Raw genomic sequence first — 17,885 nt, forward strand, 5'->3', positions numbered from 1 at the left:
ATGGAAACATTTGCCACATTGGATCAAAACAAGACAACATCCTTCACCCACACAAGCCACATGGTGTAGCATGCTATCCATGTAGGCTTGCACTTTGATGCTCTACATAGGGGTAGTAGACGCTATATAAATGTTGCAATACAATACAATAAACCACTAATGTTAATTTCCTAAGGCATATCATAGAACTCACATTTGGGGATACCTGTGCCATTTGCAGGGAATCACTACATAAAAAAGTGACGATTGGCAAAAACTAAATTACTCAAAACTAGTGTTAGTTGCCTTTGGTTCGTTCCATTTCACCATTTTTTTTAATTGTCTGTGACATCACAGACAGGGACCAACTACCATTATTCTTCTGGGTAAAACAATATGGAATGAAGAGCATGCGGTCATATAGTTGTAAGCGTTAATTTCAATATTGCACATAATATGGTTATCCAGGTTTTAGGTCACAATCAGCAGAATATTACTCTTACATTGTGCATACTATTTACCTAAAGATTAACAAAAACCACGTCAAATAACGAAATAATCAGGACTGTATCCTGCAACCATCCACAGATCCAAGTGGTTAGACGTAACTCACACTAACGAAATCTAGTATAGACGAAAGAGGGTTGGCCAGGGATCATCTATCTTGGTACCCCCAGCTCTTGAGAGAACATCAACACCACGGTGAGGTCTCTAACCATAAACCTTCCCATTCCTTTGGAGTTTTTCAATTCAATATAATTTTGTTCTTTCTTTCTGCACAATTTTCAGAATACTTTGGTCTCCTATTATGCGGATAGACCATATCAAGTTGCAGAAATCAAGGTGCTGGATTGGATTGGTATTACATAGAGCTTTCCTACTCTTACTGAGGCCAAAAGAGCGTCCTGAGTTCTCGAGTAAGTAGGCACTCCACATTTATTCTACCGTATTGCTCTGTAGAGCTCTGCACTAAAATGCTCTATTGAGTCCTCTATCTATTGTGACTGCATAGACCATTTTACTACAATTCTCAATACACCTCTGAATTACAGTCATGTACACACTGTTCTATGACATTGTTGGATGCACTGCTCTACTATATTGGGTGATGGACCTTGCTGCTCTATTGCAATATGGATGGACAGCTCTATTATACGGTTGTACAGATCAGTTCACTATAATACCGGTCCTGCCAATCTACTATGATGCTCTACAAATCATTTGAGCAGACCAGTGTGCCCGCCATTCCACTACAATATTGTGCGGCCTGTTCTTGTGCAATCTGTTACATTCATCTGCGTGGACAGTTCCACTGAGCAATTCCAATGTAAGAGACTGAAGTCCACCTTTGGTAAAAAGCTCTCTGCAAAGGAAGATAAGCCGTCTAGAGCAGGTGTAGTCTGGCTTCGTTGACCTTTGGTGTGGAGAGTAGATGAAGATCACCTACCGTAGCTGACTCCGGCCTTGGTGGCATTAAGAATATCCGGTTCTGCATCCCTCGGACCAGCGCGCATCGCAGAGCCCCTCTGCCCGTTGAAGGTGTAGCAGTTACCGAGTTTGGGGTTCAGGAGCGGGGTGAAGAAGCTGAAATCACAAAGACATTTTAGTTACCTTTTGGGTCAGTGTTACTCCCGCAGGATCATCAGTTGGATCAGGAAGTCAGTGCCAAGTCTTGACAACCCTAATGAATATCCAAGTCATGCAAGCTGTCAGCCAGTAGGGTGGCCTGGCACCAAGAGGTTTTGGTTAGCTTATAAAGTTGGGATCTAAAAAGGGGAAATGAGACGATAAGCCGAAGAACCTTCAATTCTAGTGATAATGGTAAGATTGTGAGAAGAAAAAAGTCTTGAGATTTTTTTCTAAAGCACTGGTGATTTTTAGTCAAGCAAAGAGAAGTTGGTAAAGAATTCCACATTTTAGCAGGTTAGGATGAAAATGATCAATCCCTGAGTCTTTTGTTCTTTTAAAAGATGATGATGAAGGGTACTTCCTGTGAATTGCAATTATTAAACAGGATTGTAATGCTTGAAATGTCCTTGTATGAAAATGGACGATGAACTATACACATTTTATTTATTTGGGTTTTTGTAACCTCACAAAAAGCATCCTGGTACTAAATGAAGTGAAATTGCAGAAATACATGATAGAGAATTTATCTAATTAATTGAAAGAGCCAAGTTTAAGTTGGTTTGGGAAAGATATGTGTGATTTGACAGTCCTGAGATTGGTAGGGAGACTGTCCCAGTACCTTGATGCTAGAAAATAGAATCAACAGCCACCAATGCAGGTGCAGCAGATCTGTTGTGATGGGATGAGACTGAGATGGACTGATCGTTGTGTGCATAAGGGAGCATAAGGTACAATTTTGCTGTGGGTGAAGAAGGGGCCAGAACTGGATAAAGCTCTATGGTCAATGCAAAGAAATTTGAAAATTGCCCTTTGACTTATGTGCAGTCATTAAAGAGTGAGATATGAATGACGATAGAGTGACCCACAGGAAGATTAGGAATTAGGCATGCCTCTGAATTCTCAACCACCTGAAGCCAGGAGACAAAATACAGAGGACGCCCGAAATAAATACTGTTTCCATAATCAAGCCGTGACAGGACAATAGTTTGAAGGCAAGAAATTGGAGGCGGGATAATGATTTTAAGTATGGCTCTAAGGCGAGAGAAACATGTGGTGGAAACCTGGTCAATTTGACTGCAAAAGCTAAGGGTGGAATCAATATTAAAGCCCACAATTTTTTTGGATGTAGCTGGGATAGGTGGCAGTTCACATTCAGTAGGCCAGCAAGCAAAACACCAACTGGTGGTGGATAGTGTGCAGCCAACCCTCGCTGCACATGTCTGAAGTCCATTGGCAGTGAACACTGGTTGTACACTGGGGGGGTTGGGAGCAGGGACTGGGCAAAGGCCAGGCCCTGCGTCAAAATCCAGCTGCACCATGTGCTAAAGTCCACGTGCAGTGGGACTTCATCATACACAGGGAACCGCATTCCCAAAGGGCCTTCACACTTGTGGAAGAGGCCCTGTAGTATGTATGTATTATATTCTTGTTGAGCGCGACTGCCACCCCAAGGGTATCCTGGCGCTTGACCTTCAACGGATCATCAGATCTAATACACTACATTGCTCTTGGAAAGAGAAAGGTCTTCAACTCTTTTTTAAAGGAAGTTAGATCTTGCTTACTCCTTAGCGACAGTGGAAGAGTATTCCACAACTTAGCTGCTGCAAAGCCAAAAGCGCGGCCGCCCATCCTCACTCTGACAAATTTAGGAACTTTTATCAGGAACGCCGAGGAGGATCTTAGGGGTCTAGCAGCCTGATACCAAAAAAAGAGGTTTTGGAGTGGCAGAGGTCCCAGCCCATGCAACGCCCTGAAAACAATGCATGCGGCCTTAAAAAGAATACGCTGCTGGACAGGCAGCCAATGAAGGTCGAATAATGCTGCTGAGGATGACGCGAAGCGTGGTCGGGCTAGGGCCAATTTGGCTGCCATGTTTTGAACCCACTGCAACCTAGCTACCAAAAACTTGGGAGCCCCCAGAAGCAGTGCGTTACAGTAGTCTAGTCTACTGAGTATAGTACTACGCACCACCTCTGCTCGAGCTCCCAGGAGGAGCAACGGCAGGATTTTACGTAGGGCTCGAAGTAAGCCCATACACGTTGCTGTGGTCTTGTTTACAGAGGCGTCAAGCTGCAGACTAGGTTCAAACATGACCCCCAAATTACGAGCCGACTCAGCAGCTGTCACAGTGCCCAAAATAGAAGCCGGACAGAAATCCCCTGGCAGCGGGCGAGAGGGCCGGTCCAAGGAGCAATGAAGCACCTCGGTTTTTGCCCCATTAAATTGGAGCGAATTAAACCGAAGCCCTTCTGCAGTTTCCGACATACACTGATGAAAAGTGTCCCTCGAGACCGCCTCCTTACCCTCAAAAGAAAAAATCAGTTGCGTATCATCGGCGTAGTTGATCACTGAAATGCCGAATGATTTTATCAAACTGATTAGGGGTCGGAGGTAAAGATTAAAAAGGATCGGGCTGATCGCGGACCCCTGTGGCACACCCTGCTTCACCTGACGTATGGCTGAGCGAAAAGGTGGTAATGCAACCGCTTGTTGCCTATTACCAAGATAAGATTTTAGCCAGCCCAAAGCCAAACCAGCAACACCCGCTCTCTGAAGGCGGTCCAAAAGGACAGCATGATCCACCGTGTCGAACGCGGCCGACATATCCAGCAACACTAAGAATGCTGCCTTACCTGTGTCGACACGCGTTCGCAGATCATCCAACACGGTGATCAAGGCGGTCTCGGTCCCATGCACTGGTCTAAATCCAAATTGGACTGCATCCAGATATGAGTTGGATTCCAGGAAGTTAGATAGAGTTCTTGTGACCAGCCTCTCTAAAGTTTTTATAGGAAATGGTAGCAACGAGATAGGCCTATAGCTAGCTGGACATAGCGGGTCCAAAGGAGGCTTTTTTAACAAGGCTGTCACTATTGCCAACTTCCAGCTGTCAGGGACCGAAGCTGTAGCCAATGACTGGCAGCAGATGGTATGCAGCGGAGGTAGCAGTTCTGTCTGGAGAGCCTTCCATATCTTGTGTGGCAAAGGGTCAAGTGGGGAACCTGAGGACACACCATTAGCTAGTGTATAGAATTCCTCCAAGGAAGGGGTAGGAAAGCAAGATAGTTGCTGTTGCTCCCCTTTAACCTCCTCATCACTTGGGGAGTGGAGAGATTTCAATGGAGAAAGCTTTCCCGAGGCCACGTGGCCCGAGGTCGAAAGGCCACTCAGAATTAGCTTAATTTTTTCCTCAAACGCAGAGGCCAAGGAGTCACACAGTTCCTGAGATACTACAGTAACTGGTGCTGCGCAGGCAGGATTGGCCAAGTTATTTACCAGTTTAAAAAAGGGTCTGTGATTTATTAGTGGTTTTGGTCAAAGAATCTTCCAAGAACTTCGCCTACGTAGTCATGGGAGAGTCCCCACACTCGAAGCATGTTGAACCCGGAACCTTTTGCAGGGTTCTCCTCAAACATTTTGCCTTCCTCCTGTATTTTTCTGACCTTCTTTTGCTGGTTTTAGGACTCTAGACACTTTACCACTGCTGACCAGTGCTAAAGTACAAGTACCCTATGTCTAAAATGTAATGGTATTTGGTTTTTCCATGGTTGGCATATTTGATTTTCTAGTAAGTCCCTAGTATAGTGCACCAGGTGTGCCTGTGGCCTATAAACCAAATCCTACTAGTGGGCCTGCAGCACTGATTGTGTCACCCACATGAGTAGCCCATCAAGCTTGTCTCAGGCTTGCCACTGCAGTGTCTGTGTGTGCAGTTTTAACCTACCATTTCCACCTGGCAGGTAAAAATACTTGCCAGGCTATAAACCTTCTCTTTTATTACATGTAAGATACCCCTAAGGTAGGCCCTAGGTAGCCCCATGGGCAGGGTGAAGTGATTTTCAAAGGTAGGACATGTACTGGTGAGTTTGGTAGTGAAAAACTGCTAAATAGGTTTTTCACTACAGCAAGGTCTATCTCTCGCATAGATCAGCATTGGAGCTGCCTGGTAACAGCTTACAAGTGTATCTTACATTTGGAAGCAGATACAAAATTGGAGTTTGGTGTCTATGGACTCATAATTTAAAAACAGATATTTTTGTGAAGTTTGTTTTTTAAATTTCAGGTCTGAAAATATCACTTTTAGAAAGTTGGCATTTTTTTACTTAACCATTCGGTGCATCTGCCTGTCCCTGGAATATGTGTCTGGGTTGGATGACAGTTGGGCTTGGTAAATTCACTCTAGACAGTCACACACAAATGGAACTGAGGTGTACCCTGTATACCCTGATAGCCCATCACCTGGCTGCCTTCTGGAGCTAGAGTGGTGGAAGGAGCTGGCACTTGCACCTGATTAGGGCTGTGCCTGTCCCCATATAAAGAAGTCTTTCCCCTGTAGTGTTTCTGGCGCCAGGGCAAGGAAGGGAAGGGTCTTGGCCACTCAAAGATCTTTCTTTGAATCCTCCCTACTTCAAAGGCTAAAATGGATATAAGTACTAGACCTCTAACACCATATACTCGGAACACTTCTGGACTGAGGACATTCTGCCAGGTAGAAGAGCTGTTGTGTTGACCTGCTGCTTGTTCTGGGAGTGAGAAGACAAGACTTTGCTCTCTGCATCATGCTTTCTAAAGTTTCTCCAAGTGTGTGTGTGTTTGTATGTGTTTGTGCGTGTGTACGTGTGTGTGTGCGTGTGTGTGTGGGGGGGGGGGAGCGGTCCGTTCATGCACAGGCTACAAACCACTGTCAACTAGAGGCCCCATTTCTAACAAGGCGGTATGAGATTCAGCCTGAGTGCGGAAGCTCCCCCATGACTGCGGGGCTGCCATGAGTGAATAGGCCCTTTGTGAATCAGGCCCAAGGAGTTGAGCGCAGGTCTTCCAGACAACCCCCACTGGGCACAGCAGGTGGTTGCCACATGGTGAAGGGGTTGGACGCAGGTCCTTGCCGGAGATCATGCCATGCACTCAACCTCGCCAATGAACATGGCCAAAGGCTGTGTGCAGTGGCGGGTAGGCCCTCAATGGCGTAGTTGGATAAAGGGCCTGTCTGTCATCAATGATCTCAGTTAACGTCATGAGTGATGTAATATGAGAAGTCACAAGCATTGCATGGCTGACGTTCAAGTTATAGCTAGCTCACTAAACTACACCATGAATTTCAATGGTTTGTAAACATTACTTTAGGTAGGAAATTGGGTTACTGCTACAGGGGGGTTAAACCCTACTCAAGCAGCAACCAAAGGAGGGTGGAAAACAAGCAAAGCCGGAATTAACATGTGCTTAATCATCTAGTAGCTTGGTACAAAAGCAGTCAGGCTTAACTCAGAGGCAATGTGTAAAGTATTGATGCAGCACTTCAAACATTAATAAAGTGGAAGCACAATGCAACGACAATCCCACAACAAATTTGAAAAATAGTGTACACGTTGATCAATTATTTGAGACCAAAACAACAAAAATCCATTGAGTAGAACCAGAGATCTGTAATTTTCAAAGATTTACGTGAAAAGAGTGCTTAGGAAAACATAGCACCAACGGTGGTTATCTGATCGCACCAGATCAGGACAAAGTCACAAGTTCAGGCCAAACGCAGTGAAGCATGGGCCAGGGACCAAGGTATGCCAGCTGAAAAAAATATCTAAAATCCAGGTTGTGGAGTGTTACAAGATTCTGTGTAGATTGCAGTGGCAGTTCTAATGGCCTGTCGGGCTGTAATTTGAGGTCCTGCCGAGATATGCATTGTGCAGCGGTGGTTCCAAGGAGCAGCAGGCTACAATATGTGGTCTTGTGTCATGGTGCATCACACAGCAGCTGTTCCGAGGATCTACAGGGCTGCAATGTGAGGTCCTGGGTCAAGATACGTCACGCAAGGGCGGTTCTGAGGAGCTGCAGGACTGCAATGTGAGACCCTGACGTGAGATGTGTCACGCAGCAACGATTCCGAGGAACTGTGATGCATTAAGGTGCGTCGGGTCTCCTAGGATCACAGCTGGGCTGACACACCACCTTCAGGCCTACTTCCAAAGGTCCAGGACTGGGGTGGCACCACTTGGAGGGCAAGCAAGTAGAGCCAATGTGCTGCCTTCAAGATGGTTGGAGCTTTTTCTGTCCCAGACGCTCTGATCATGAGACCAGCCAGTTAGCCCTTGGAGTCACTCTGATGGTCTTGTGATCAAAATGGATGCAGGTCCAGTCCTTACCACTCGGGCAGCAGGGTAACAGTCTTTCTTTCAGCAGAGTAGCACAGCAGTCCTTCTGAGTCTTACAGGTCCAGAGGTGTAGTGAGAGCTGGGTCTGAGGGTTCATTATTTATACCTGGCGCCCGCTTTAAAATAGGGGAAATTTCTAGAGACTTCCACCCGCAGAGCTGCTTGTAATTTCTTCGCTCCCTGTCCTGGTTTCAGCTTGTCTGGAGTCACATAAGACGAGTATCAAAACCCCAAATTGTGACTTAAAATCCGACTGTCTCATTAAAGAGGGTTTTAAATGACACTTCTTTAGACACCTAACTCGAGATTACTATCTGCTCTTGATTGAAAGCTTTACCTTATTGTAAAAAATGTGATAAGGTAACCCAATGATATCTTATAGGTGAGGAAGGACATGCTGTAGTAAACAACAAATGTAAGAGTTTTTCACTACCAGGCCTTTTAAAAGTTAAGAGTACATGTCCAGCCTTTTACAGGCATTGCAACCTGCCCTATGGCCTGTTTAGGGCCTACCCTATGGATGATTTATATATTGTAATTGCACGGCGTGGCCTGGCAACATGGCCGTCAAGATGTGAGCTCCCAAGCTCTCTCCTAATCGAGTCTCCGGGACCCCGTAATGCTGTTATAATCTGCAAAAAAGAAGTGATCCTGGAAGACATAATCTTAAAACACCCGACAGCGAAAGTAGGGACCCAGTAGATCCCGGCACGGAGAAAGGTGGGAACGCAAAGGAACCGGGGTCTGCTGCCTGCTCCGGAATTGGCACAGGCCCAATTGCCCGCCGCCCCGAGGGCACATGAACACAACTGCCAAACTGAAAAGCAAACAGAAAGCCGGACACCCACCTGGCAGAAGCCTTTGAGGGAAGACAGCGTCGATAGCAATAGATTGTGCAGTGAGTGACTCGGCCCAGCTGAACAGGGTGGGGCTGACTTCAGAGACCCGTCTTGCGGAGGCCGGGATTGCTGTCTGCAGCAGGCTGCAGTCCCTTGCAGGCAGGAGAGGGAGTGACCTGGGAACTCTCCCCAAAGGCAATCCAGCGGCTGGGAAACAGGCGGCCCCGAGGTGGGGCTGCAGTCGTCAGCAGGGACACGAGACAGCCGCCTCGTAGCTGCATCCGGACAGAGACATGAACCTGGGAATGCAAGAGAGAAGGGTGGTTCTCCGAGAGCGGCCGGGTGAAACCCCGTTCCAGATTGTGATCGCAGGGAAACAAAGAGGGCTACATAGTGAGGCCGAGTGATTACGCCCCTGCCAACTGAGATTGCAGGAACAGGAGCAGCAGGGGGAATGCCCTCACGCCCGGCTGGGTAATCATAGCCGATAGGAGCCCACGGAGAGAAGAACACCGAGGGTGACTAAAGCCCATCAGAAGAGGCTTCTTGGGCAACAGGGAAGATGAAGCAGAGGGAATAACTGGCAAGCTGCCCCCACCCCACAACAGGGAAACAGCAGGACTAGGAGGACAGTGTGAGGCACAACGAAAATAAGAAGGGGGAAGAATAAAGAAAAACGCAGAACAAAAACATACTAAACAAAAAGGAAAAGCGACGGAAAGACAAGGGGGAGTAAAAACGAGGACCCTTGGCCAACAGTGAGCCTAGGTAAGGTGGACCATAGCGCGCAGTAATCACAGTAACATATCAGTCAAGGCAAACTACTTAAACAACAGGTAGCCACAATGTCCACCACCATGGTGGAGCTAAACAGTAGGGTGGAGGACGCAGAAGGGCGCTCTCGCCACAGCAATATCAGAGTGCTGGGTTTTCTGGAAAGGGCAGAGGGACGGTCCACTGAGCAGCTTCTCAAATAATGGATTCAAAAGGCCCTGCTACCAAAAGGCATCTTGGAAATGTTTATCAGGCAGGTCGCTCCCCCCATCCGCAACGCAGCCCCCTGTGGGTTGAACCTCCGTTGCCGCTTTTGCCGCCTGACTGCTCGCTCCCTTTTTTATTCTGTACCCCTGCGCTTGGCTCTCTGTGCCACTTTGTTTTTTCATTCTGTGCCCCTGTGTTTTGCTTTCTGTACCCCTGTGCTCTGTTGTCCCTCTCCCGCCGTTTTTCCCCGGGGTTTTTCCCAGGTTTTCCCCCGCCGCTGAGCCCCTGCGGCCCCGCCCCCTTCACTCCCATTGGCCGCCCCGCTCCCACCTCCCAGCTGCTCCTCCCTCCCTCTGCCCTCATATGGAGGCCGCGAGGCGGCTGTGCAGCGGGCGCGCCGCTGGCGCGCCGAAGGCAAGCCCATCTGCGCCGTCCACGCCTGGACCGCACCCAGCGCCAGAACCCCTGGACCCCGCACCCCCCGCAACGCCAGACTGCACTACGACGCAAGCACCCTCCACGCACTCAACACCAGACGAGACCACCCCTGCTACCGGGCCACCCCGAAACGCACCCAGGGGCCTTTCACCTGCCGTAACTGCAGATTCACCAGCATCCAACCCTCCACCCCACCAGCCAGAGAACCCAACCACCTCCGCTGCATCCTCCTCAACACCCGCTCCGCTCGCAAGCACGCCATCGAACTCTGGGACCTCCTAGACTCCACAGCCCCGACGTCGCCTTCCTGACGGAGACCTGGCTGAACGCCACCTCAGCACCAGACATCGCCATAGCCATCCCACAGGGCTACAAGATCTCCCGCAGAGACCGCACCAACGGAGTGGGAGGAGGAATCGCCATCATCCACAAAGACTCCATCAAAATCTCAACGAACACCAATGACACCCTCACCACCGCCGAGCACATGCACTTCCAGATCCACACCGACCCCAACACCACCCTCATAGGAACTCTCATCTACAGACCTCTCGGACCCCGCCCACAGTTCAGTGATACCATCGCCGACCTCATCAGCACCCACGCCCTCGCTTCCACGGACTACATCCTCCTCGGGGACCTGAACTTCCACCTCGAGAACAACAACGACGCCAACTCCACCGCCCTGATCGACAACCTCACCAACCTCGGACTCAAACAGCTCGTAACGACACCTACTCACGCTGCTGGACACACGCTCGACCCCATCTTCTCTGCAAGCCCCCACGTCTCCTTCAACCACACCACCGAACCACACTGGACCGACCACAGATGCGTCCACTTCACCTTCAGAAAACCCACCACACACCACCGCACCCAACAGATACCACGCCGTTGCTGGGGCAAGGTCACCGAGGACCAACTGACTACCGCCCTCGCCCTAAGACCACCCACCGACCCCACCAACCCAGACACCGCCGCGACCAACCTCACACAGTGGATTAACGACTGCGCCAACACCCTCGCCCCTCTCAAGACCTCTACAACCAACCACACCAACAAGAAAGCCGCCTGGTTCACCGAGGACCTCCGGATCTCCAAGCACACCTGTCGGAAGCTGGAGAAGAAATGGCTCCACAACCGAACACCAGACAACCACACAGCCCTCAAGAGCACCACCCGCAGACACCACCAACTCATCAGGACCGCCAAGAAGACCGCCTTCAAGGACCGCCTAGACAACAACGTACACAACACCAAAGAGCTCTTCAGCATCGTGAAAGAACGCTCCAACCCCAGCTCCAACACCAACGACATCCCGCCATCTCAAGACCTCTGCGACTCCCTGGCCACCTTCTTCCACCGCAAGATCACCGACATCCACGACAGCTTCAACTCCGACCCCCCCGCACCTACCACCGAGTCCACCACCCCTGCGACTACCACTCGCACCAGTCGCCTGACCGTCTGGTCCAGCGTCAGCGACGAAGACACCATCAAAACCATGAATTCCATCCACTCCGGATCCCCATCGGACCCCTGCCCTCACCACGTCTTCAACAAAGCCAGCGCAACCATCGCGCCCCACCTCCGGAAAACAATCAACTGTTCCTTCGAGACAGCAACCTTCCCAGAAAGCTGTAAGCACGCCGAGATCAACGCCCTTCTGGAGAAGCCCAAGGCGGACCCCAAGGATCTCAAGAACTTCCGGCCCATCTCCCTGCTCCCTTTCCCGGCAAAAGTGACCGAGAAGATTGTCAACAAACAGCTGACCCGCTACCTCGAAGTTAACAACATCCTGGACCCTTCCCAATCCGGTTTTCGCAGCAACCACAGCACCGAGACCGCCCTCATCGCTGCCACTGACGACATCCGGACCCTGATGGACAAAGGAGAAACAGCCGTCCTCATCCTCCTGGACCTATCAGCAGCCTTTGACAGGGTCTGCCATCGCACCCTATCAGCACACCTCCATGACGCCGGTATCCAAGAGAAGGCCCTGGACTGGACCACATCCTTCCTCTCCGGCAGAACCCAGAGCGCCCGCCTCCCACCCTTCCGCTCCAAAACCACCGAGATCATCTGTGGCGTCCCACAGGGATCCTCCCTCAGCCCGACGCTGTTCAATATCTACATGGCCCCCTTCGCCCACGTCACACGACAACACAACCTCAACATCATCTCCTACGCCGATGACACACAGCTGATCATATCCCTCACCGAAGATCCCCACACCGCTAAAGCTAACCTCCACAGAGGAATGAAGGCCGCCGACTGGATGAAGAACAGCAGACTGAAGCTGAACTCAGACAAGACAGAGGTCCTCATTCTCGGACCCACCCCATCAGCCTGGGACGACTCTTGGTGGCCCACGTCACTAGGCACAGCCCCGGAACCCACGGACCACGCACGCAACCTGGGGGTCATCCTCGACTCCACTCTCTCCATGACCAGGCAAGTCAACACCGTCTCCGCGTCCTGCTTCAACACCCTCCATATGCTCCGCAGGATCTTCAAATGGATCCCACTCGACACGAGAGAAACCGGTACCCAGGCCCTCATCACCAACAGACTCGACTACGGGAACTCCCTCTACTCAGGAACTACAAACAAGCTCCTGAGACGACTCCAGCGCATCCAGAACGCCTCGGCCCGACTCATCCTCGACGTCCCCCGCCGCAGCCACATCACACTCCACCTGAGAGGCCTGCACTGGCTCCCCGTCAACAAAAGGATCACCTTCAAGCTCCTGATCCACGCACACAAAGCACTGCACAACACCGGACCCACCTACCTCAACAACAGACTCAGCTTCCACACCCCCACCCGAAGCCTCTGCTCAGCCAACCTCGCCCTCGCCACAGTCCCTCGCATCCGAAAAACCACCGCCGGCGGCAGATCCTTCTCCTACCTCGCCGCCAAGACCTGGAACACTCTCCCCACCATCCTACGACAGACCCAGGACCTGCTGGCCTTCAGAAGACTCCTCAAGACCTGGCTCTTCGACCAGTAGCACCCCCCCTCCCCAGCGCCTTGAGACCCTCTCGGGTATGTAGCGCGCTTTACAAATGCAGTGATTGATTGATTGATTGATCGAAAGGGCACACAGAGTGCTGGTTCCTCCATTGTCACTGCCCCCTCCCCCCCCCAGAGAGCAATAATTGCATAGATCCTTAACTCTAGGGACAGGGACTGTATCTTGAGAGTCCTTTCTAGCCATCAATCCAAAACTCCAGGGAATGGGGCTAAGATACATGTTATTGTAGCACACTAAACTAAAGGTACTGTATAAGGAGAAAGACCACTTCTTTGAGAAACCAAAAGAGGTGTCGGAGTGGCTTGAGGTCAAAGACCCTAGGGGCACCCAGACTGGGGACCCGCCTGGCCATGGAGCATGGGGCGGACGCTCTCAACGACCTCCCGCAAAGAAGGCCGTTAGCTCTAGGCCTGGGAACTAATCCCCTGAAACACCGGAGGGAATCCATAATGTTGAGGGTGGAACAATGCAAATATCCAGACCAGGATCTCCTGGGATGAATGCAGCGGCAGAGATCCAGCGTCGAGGGCACCAAGCGCCAGAGCTGAAATAATTCCAGACACAATTATGCAGGAGGAAGGGTGGCGAGAAGAGTGAAAAAGTGAGCCTTGAAAATGCAAAGACAGACCGGGTAAATCGGGGAAGGGGGGTAATTGGAAAACTGAGACATTGCGCAACCAGTAGGTATGCATACCGCATTTATGCCTATATTGAAGTGCCACTACAGGGAAGGACACAGGGAGGTTTGCACGTGTAGTAGTGGTGGGGAGAGAGCACAGTTCAAGGGGTGAAGTTTTTTTTCTTTATTTTGCTGTTGCTGTTCCAAGTTGGACCAGCGGTATAGTTGTGTAAGTCTTCACACAACAGTGGGTTGGCTACCTAAGGCTGATGTTGTTCCTGCAGCTGTCTGTGGGAGGGTGGGCAGGAGTGAGTTGTAAGTTCATCGGTTATGTTGCCATGGTTTATGAGTTGTTTTTGAAGGGGGATAGTGTGAGAAGTTGGCCTGGCATATGCTGTCTCCTAGTTATAGGGGACACCTTGCACCAGTCCAATTCGACTCTTATTGATGATAGATTTAAGACAACCTTTAAAGAAAGCTATCCTAGTGGTAGCTGTGGAGGCTTATTGTTTTACCATAGATAACCTCTTGAATAACCAAATGAAAGAGTAGCCCACACAGGTATATATATAAAATATATGTATTTATTCTAGACAGAATCCGACAGTCTCGTTATGAGGCTAGAGGCAAAGTTACAATTCAAACAAGCATTGATAGATACAATAAATAGCACTGGAATCATAGGGCCCCAGGGGGGGACCAAACCATATATTAAAAAAGTGGTATAAGAACCACGACAATTCTACAGACAATGCCTAGGGCATTTAGGATCGCTGGCCCCTTAAGAATCCACCCCAGGTTATGAGGAAGGGGACCCACGGGAGGCGTGTGCAGAGGAAATAGCTGCTATCGGGATCTCTATTATATCCTATGGAGAATGTCGCGGTTGGATTTAAACAGATTAAAGACACTTCTAGCAGGAGTTCAAAGTTAAAAACTTAGAGTTAAGCTTTTGAAGAGCCCACTACCACGAGAGTACCGAGGTACCACTGTTACCTGCCCCAGGGAAGCCGGGTGCATAGGTCGTTTTCGATGTCGGGTCGCGGGCTGATTTTCAATGGGAAAATGTACAAAACTGCTGCTAGCCAAAAGCGTCGATGATGCCGTGAAGATTGAAGTTGTAGAGTTTGTAGAGAAGAACCTGAAAGCAGAGGGGACAGAGTCTGGGTCACGGCACAGTGACCTAGGGAGCTCAAAGGAAAGAGCCCTTCAATGTCGGGTGCTTCCAGTGGAAAGAGGTGTAGCTTGGATCTGCAGCCACGGGCTCCGGGAGGCTTCAAGGAAGGCCAGCTTCTGGAGGGCAACTGTCCCACATCGGATGAGGGTCGCTGCGGTGTTAGTGTCCGGATTGGATCCACTAAGCCTTGGCAACCGCAAACCACGCAAGATGAACAAATCAGCTACTGGTGCAGACCCACAAGGTCTGTGAGAGGTCTCCTTTGAGGAGACTGGAGAGCAGGCCTGGAGCAACCAGGGGAACTCTTAAAAATCAAGATTGTCCTCCGCCAGGGCCCACAAGTCGAGAGACAAGGGACCGCGAAAGGCAGCAATTTGGCGTGCGTAAAAGGGAGCCCACGGACCACCGGGATGAGCTAGGGTGCTGGTCTTTGGCACAATTGGTGCGGAAAGGTTGGCTCAAGTTTGGGCCAAAGCACGACTTCCCCACTGGTCAGGGTTGTGTGCTATGCAAGAGGTGGCTGGTGTCCTGGGGTATCAGGGATCTCGGCACCCACGCGCTCCACGGTGCTCAGCTTGGCTGGGCACACTCACTGGCCTCTGGGATGCTCAGGAAACTCACCTCAAGGCTTTGGGAGTCGACGAAGTCCGAAGGAGCAGCGAAGTTCCAACCGGGTCACTTGCAGTGTTTCAGGTGCCTGCCAAGCAGGGGGGTAACTCCTTTACCCCAAGGGAGATTTATTCCGTCAGCTGGGCAGCAGCAAGTTGAAGGTCAAGACTGTAAAGTTCAAGATTAATCTGAGGCTCTGGGGCCACGTTATTCACCTTTATCCCCAAGATTAGGGGAGTGTCAAGAGTAGTGTCCACCAATGAGTGGTGAGGCGGGAAAGGGTGGCTACACCCTCTCCCCTTTGTGTGTTTCCCGCCTGGGCGAGGGGCAGGATGCCCCTGAACTGGTTCCAAGCGGTGTATGCAGAATGCAGGCGCTGTAGCTGCCTACGTGCAACTCTGAAAGGACATTTGGTGCACCCACCCAGTTCCAATCCACATTATCCTGTCTGGGGAGATACTAGCACCTCCCTGCCACAGGAGCCCTATTGTCCAGCTGGCGAGGCTGCGATTTTCCCCAGCAACAGCCAGCCAGAGTTGTGTGGGTGGCGAGTAGTAGCCATTTTGTACTACGTGTGCACTTTCAAATTGGTGTCTAAATTCTGCCGCTTTTCCCATATCACCCCTCAAGCAGGGGGGAATCGTACCCTCATGCCCATGGCTGGACTGGGGGTATGATTCCTACATGTTTGACACCAAACACGATATGGTTCTGTGTAGCCATTCTCAAGTTATCGCGTTATCGCAATAGACTTATAATGCGGTTAAGAGTATATGGTATGGCTACACTACAAACAACCCAGCAATGGTTTTACGAAGGTTGCAGAGGGGCCCTACTGAGGTAGGGGTCCCCCCTCACACATACCTCAGCACCCTGCCTTGTAGGATTACCAAGGCCTGCTATAGGGGTGACCTATGAGAGTATATGTGTTGTAATGGAGTGGGATATAGGGTACCTACATCCCTGTAAGGGGTGCTAGCACCACCTTACCCAGACTACAGTAGTGGTCTGGTGGTGTCAGTTTGTATGGCTGTCCCAGGGTGGCACAATAAGTGCTGCAGCCCTGGTAGGCCTACTGAGGGACCCATGCCCTGGGTACCTAGGGTACCATCTACAAGGGACTGCCAGGGTAACCTCAGTATCCAATTGGCTTGTACCTAGGGTACTCACATCGTTTAACAGAAGAAGCAGATAGGCTGGAGTCCTGGATAGCAGGATCCCAGCCAGACTAGTCATAAACCACTCAAATACCAGGCAAAAAGTTGGGGGCAACCATTAGTCAGATTCCACCTTCCTATAGATAGACATTGTTCTGCCCGAAGTAGTGCGGGGTTTATAAAAGCGAAAACACACACCCCAACTAATAATGGAGGTCTCTAACAAATACAAACTGACCACTTGGAATGTCCAGGGAATCGGCGCAGCCAGGAAGAGATACGGAGTCTTGTCGCTCCTCAAAAGACACAAAAGCAGTATAGCTTGTCTCTAAGTGACGGATTTGGTGAAGAAATGGAGGGGTCAGTCATAGCACGTCACGTACTCATCCTTTGCTAGAGGGGTCTTGATCTAGGTGGCACGGGGTCCCATTTGCCCTGAAATTTATGGAAGCTGACGCAGAGGGCAGATACATACTTATCCAGGGCACACTGGATGGGCGGAAGTTGGTAACACTGAATTCCTATGGCCCGAACATAGATGACGCAAACTTTTACACCACACTGAGAGATGTACTGTCCCCTACAGTGGGAGTAGACAGCTTTTGGGTGGGGGACTGACACTGCTTGATGGATGGGAGACTGGACTGCCACCCGTCCCATCAGAACACCAACCCAAGAATGACAGCGACCTTGTCAGAAGTGATGTCGCAAATGGGGCTAGGAGATATCTGGCATGATACACACCCCATGAGACAGGAGTATACGTGCTACTTGGCCACACATTGAACCTATAGTAGGCTAGATAGGATACTGGTGCCTCATCAGACAGTGCTATTAGTGCAGGGGGTCATTAATCTGCCAAGATACTTGTCTGATAATGCACCAGTGCTATGCGAATTTAAGTGGGGGAAGGGGAACAGGAGCCTCTACTCATGGAGGTTCCACTCGGAAGTAGTGTTGCAGGACCCAGTGGGGTTAAGACGATATAGCTAAAGCACTGCGGGAAGCCGCACGACGGAGTGGTAGGTGCTTAAGACGGTTCTTAGGGGTCAATGCGTGACTCTCACATGCGGAGTGCAGCGCATTCTACAGGAGACACTCATAGGAAAGGAAAGAGACTTAGCAGCCCTGCAGGGTGAGACAGGGGATGAAGAGGAACGAGAAACTGAAACTGAACTATTGAGGCAGGGTATGGAAGCGCAATACCGACTGGAAAAATACAGACTAACATCATACCGACAGATATTACATCGGCAAGGGGATAGATCCGG

The 17,885-nt window shown here is 50.2% G+C and overlaps 1 protein-coding gene across 1 annotated transcript in view; it reads right to left on the minus strand.

Annotated features, from left to right (window-relative positions):
- LOC146811277 (epithelial sodium channel subunit beta-2-like) overlaps positions 1-17,885 on the minus strand; it is a 254,912-nt gene that overhangs the window by 134,164 nt on the left and 102,863 nt on the right. The window contains exon 2 of the mRNA XM_085614502.1: positions 1,427-1,563. Within this exon, the coding sequence (XP_085470628.1) occupies positions 1,427-1,563 (137 nt within the window). The remainder of the gene's footprint in view (positions 1-1,426; positions 1,564-17,885) is intronic.

The sequence above is a fragment of the Triturus cristatus genome, chromosome 7 (genome assembly GCF_964204655.1).
Source record: "Triturus cristatus chromosome 7, aTriCri1.1, whole genome shotgun sequence".
NCBI lineage: Eukaryota > Metazoa > Chordata > Amphibia > Caudata > Salamandridae > Triturus > Triturus cristatus.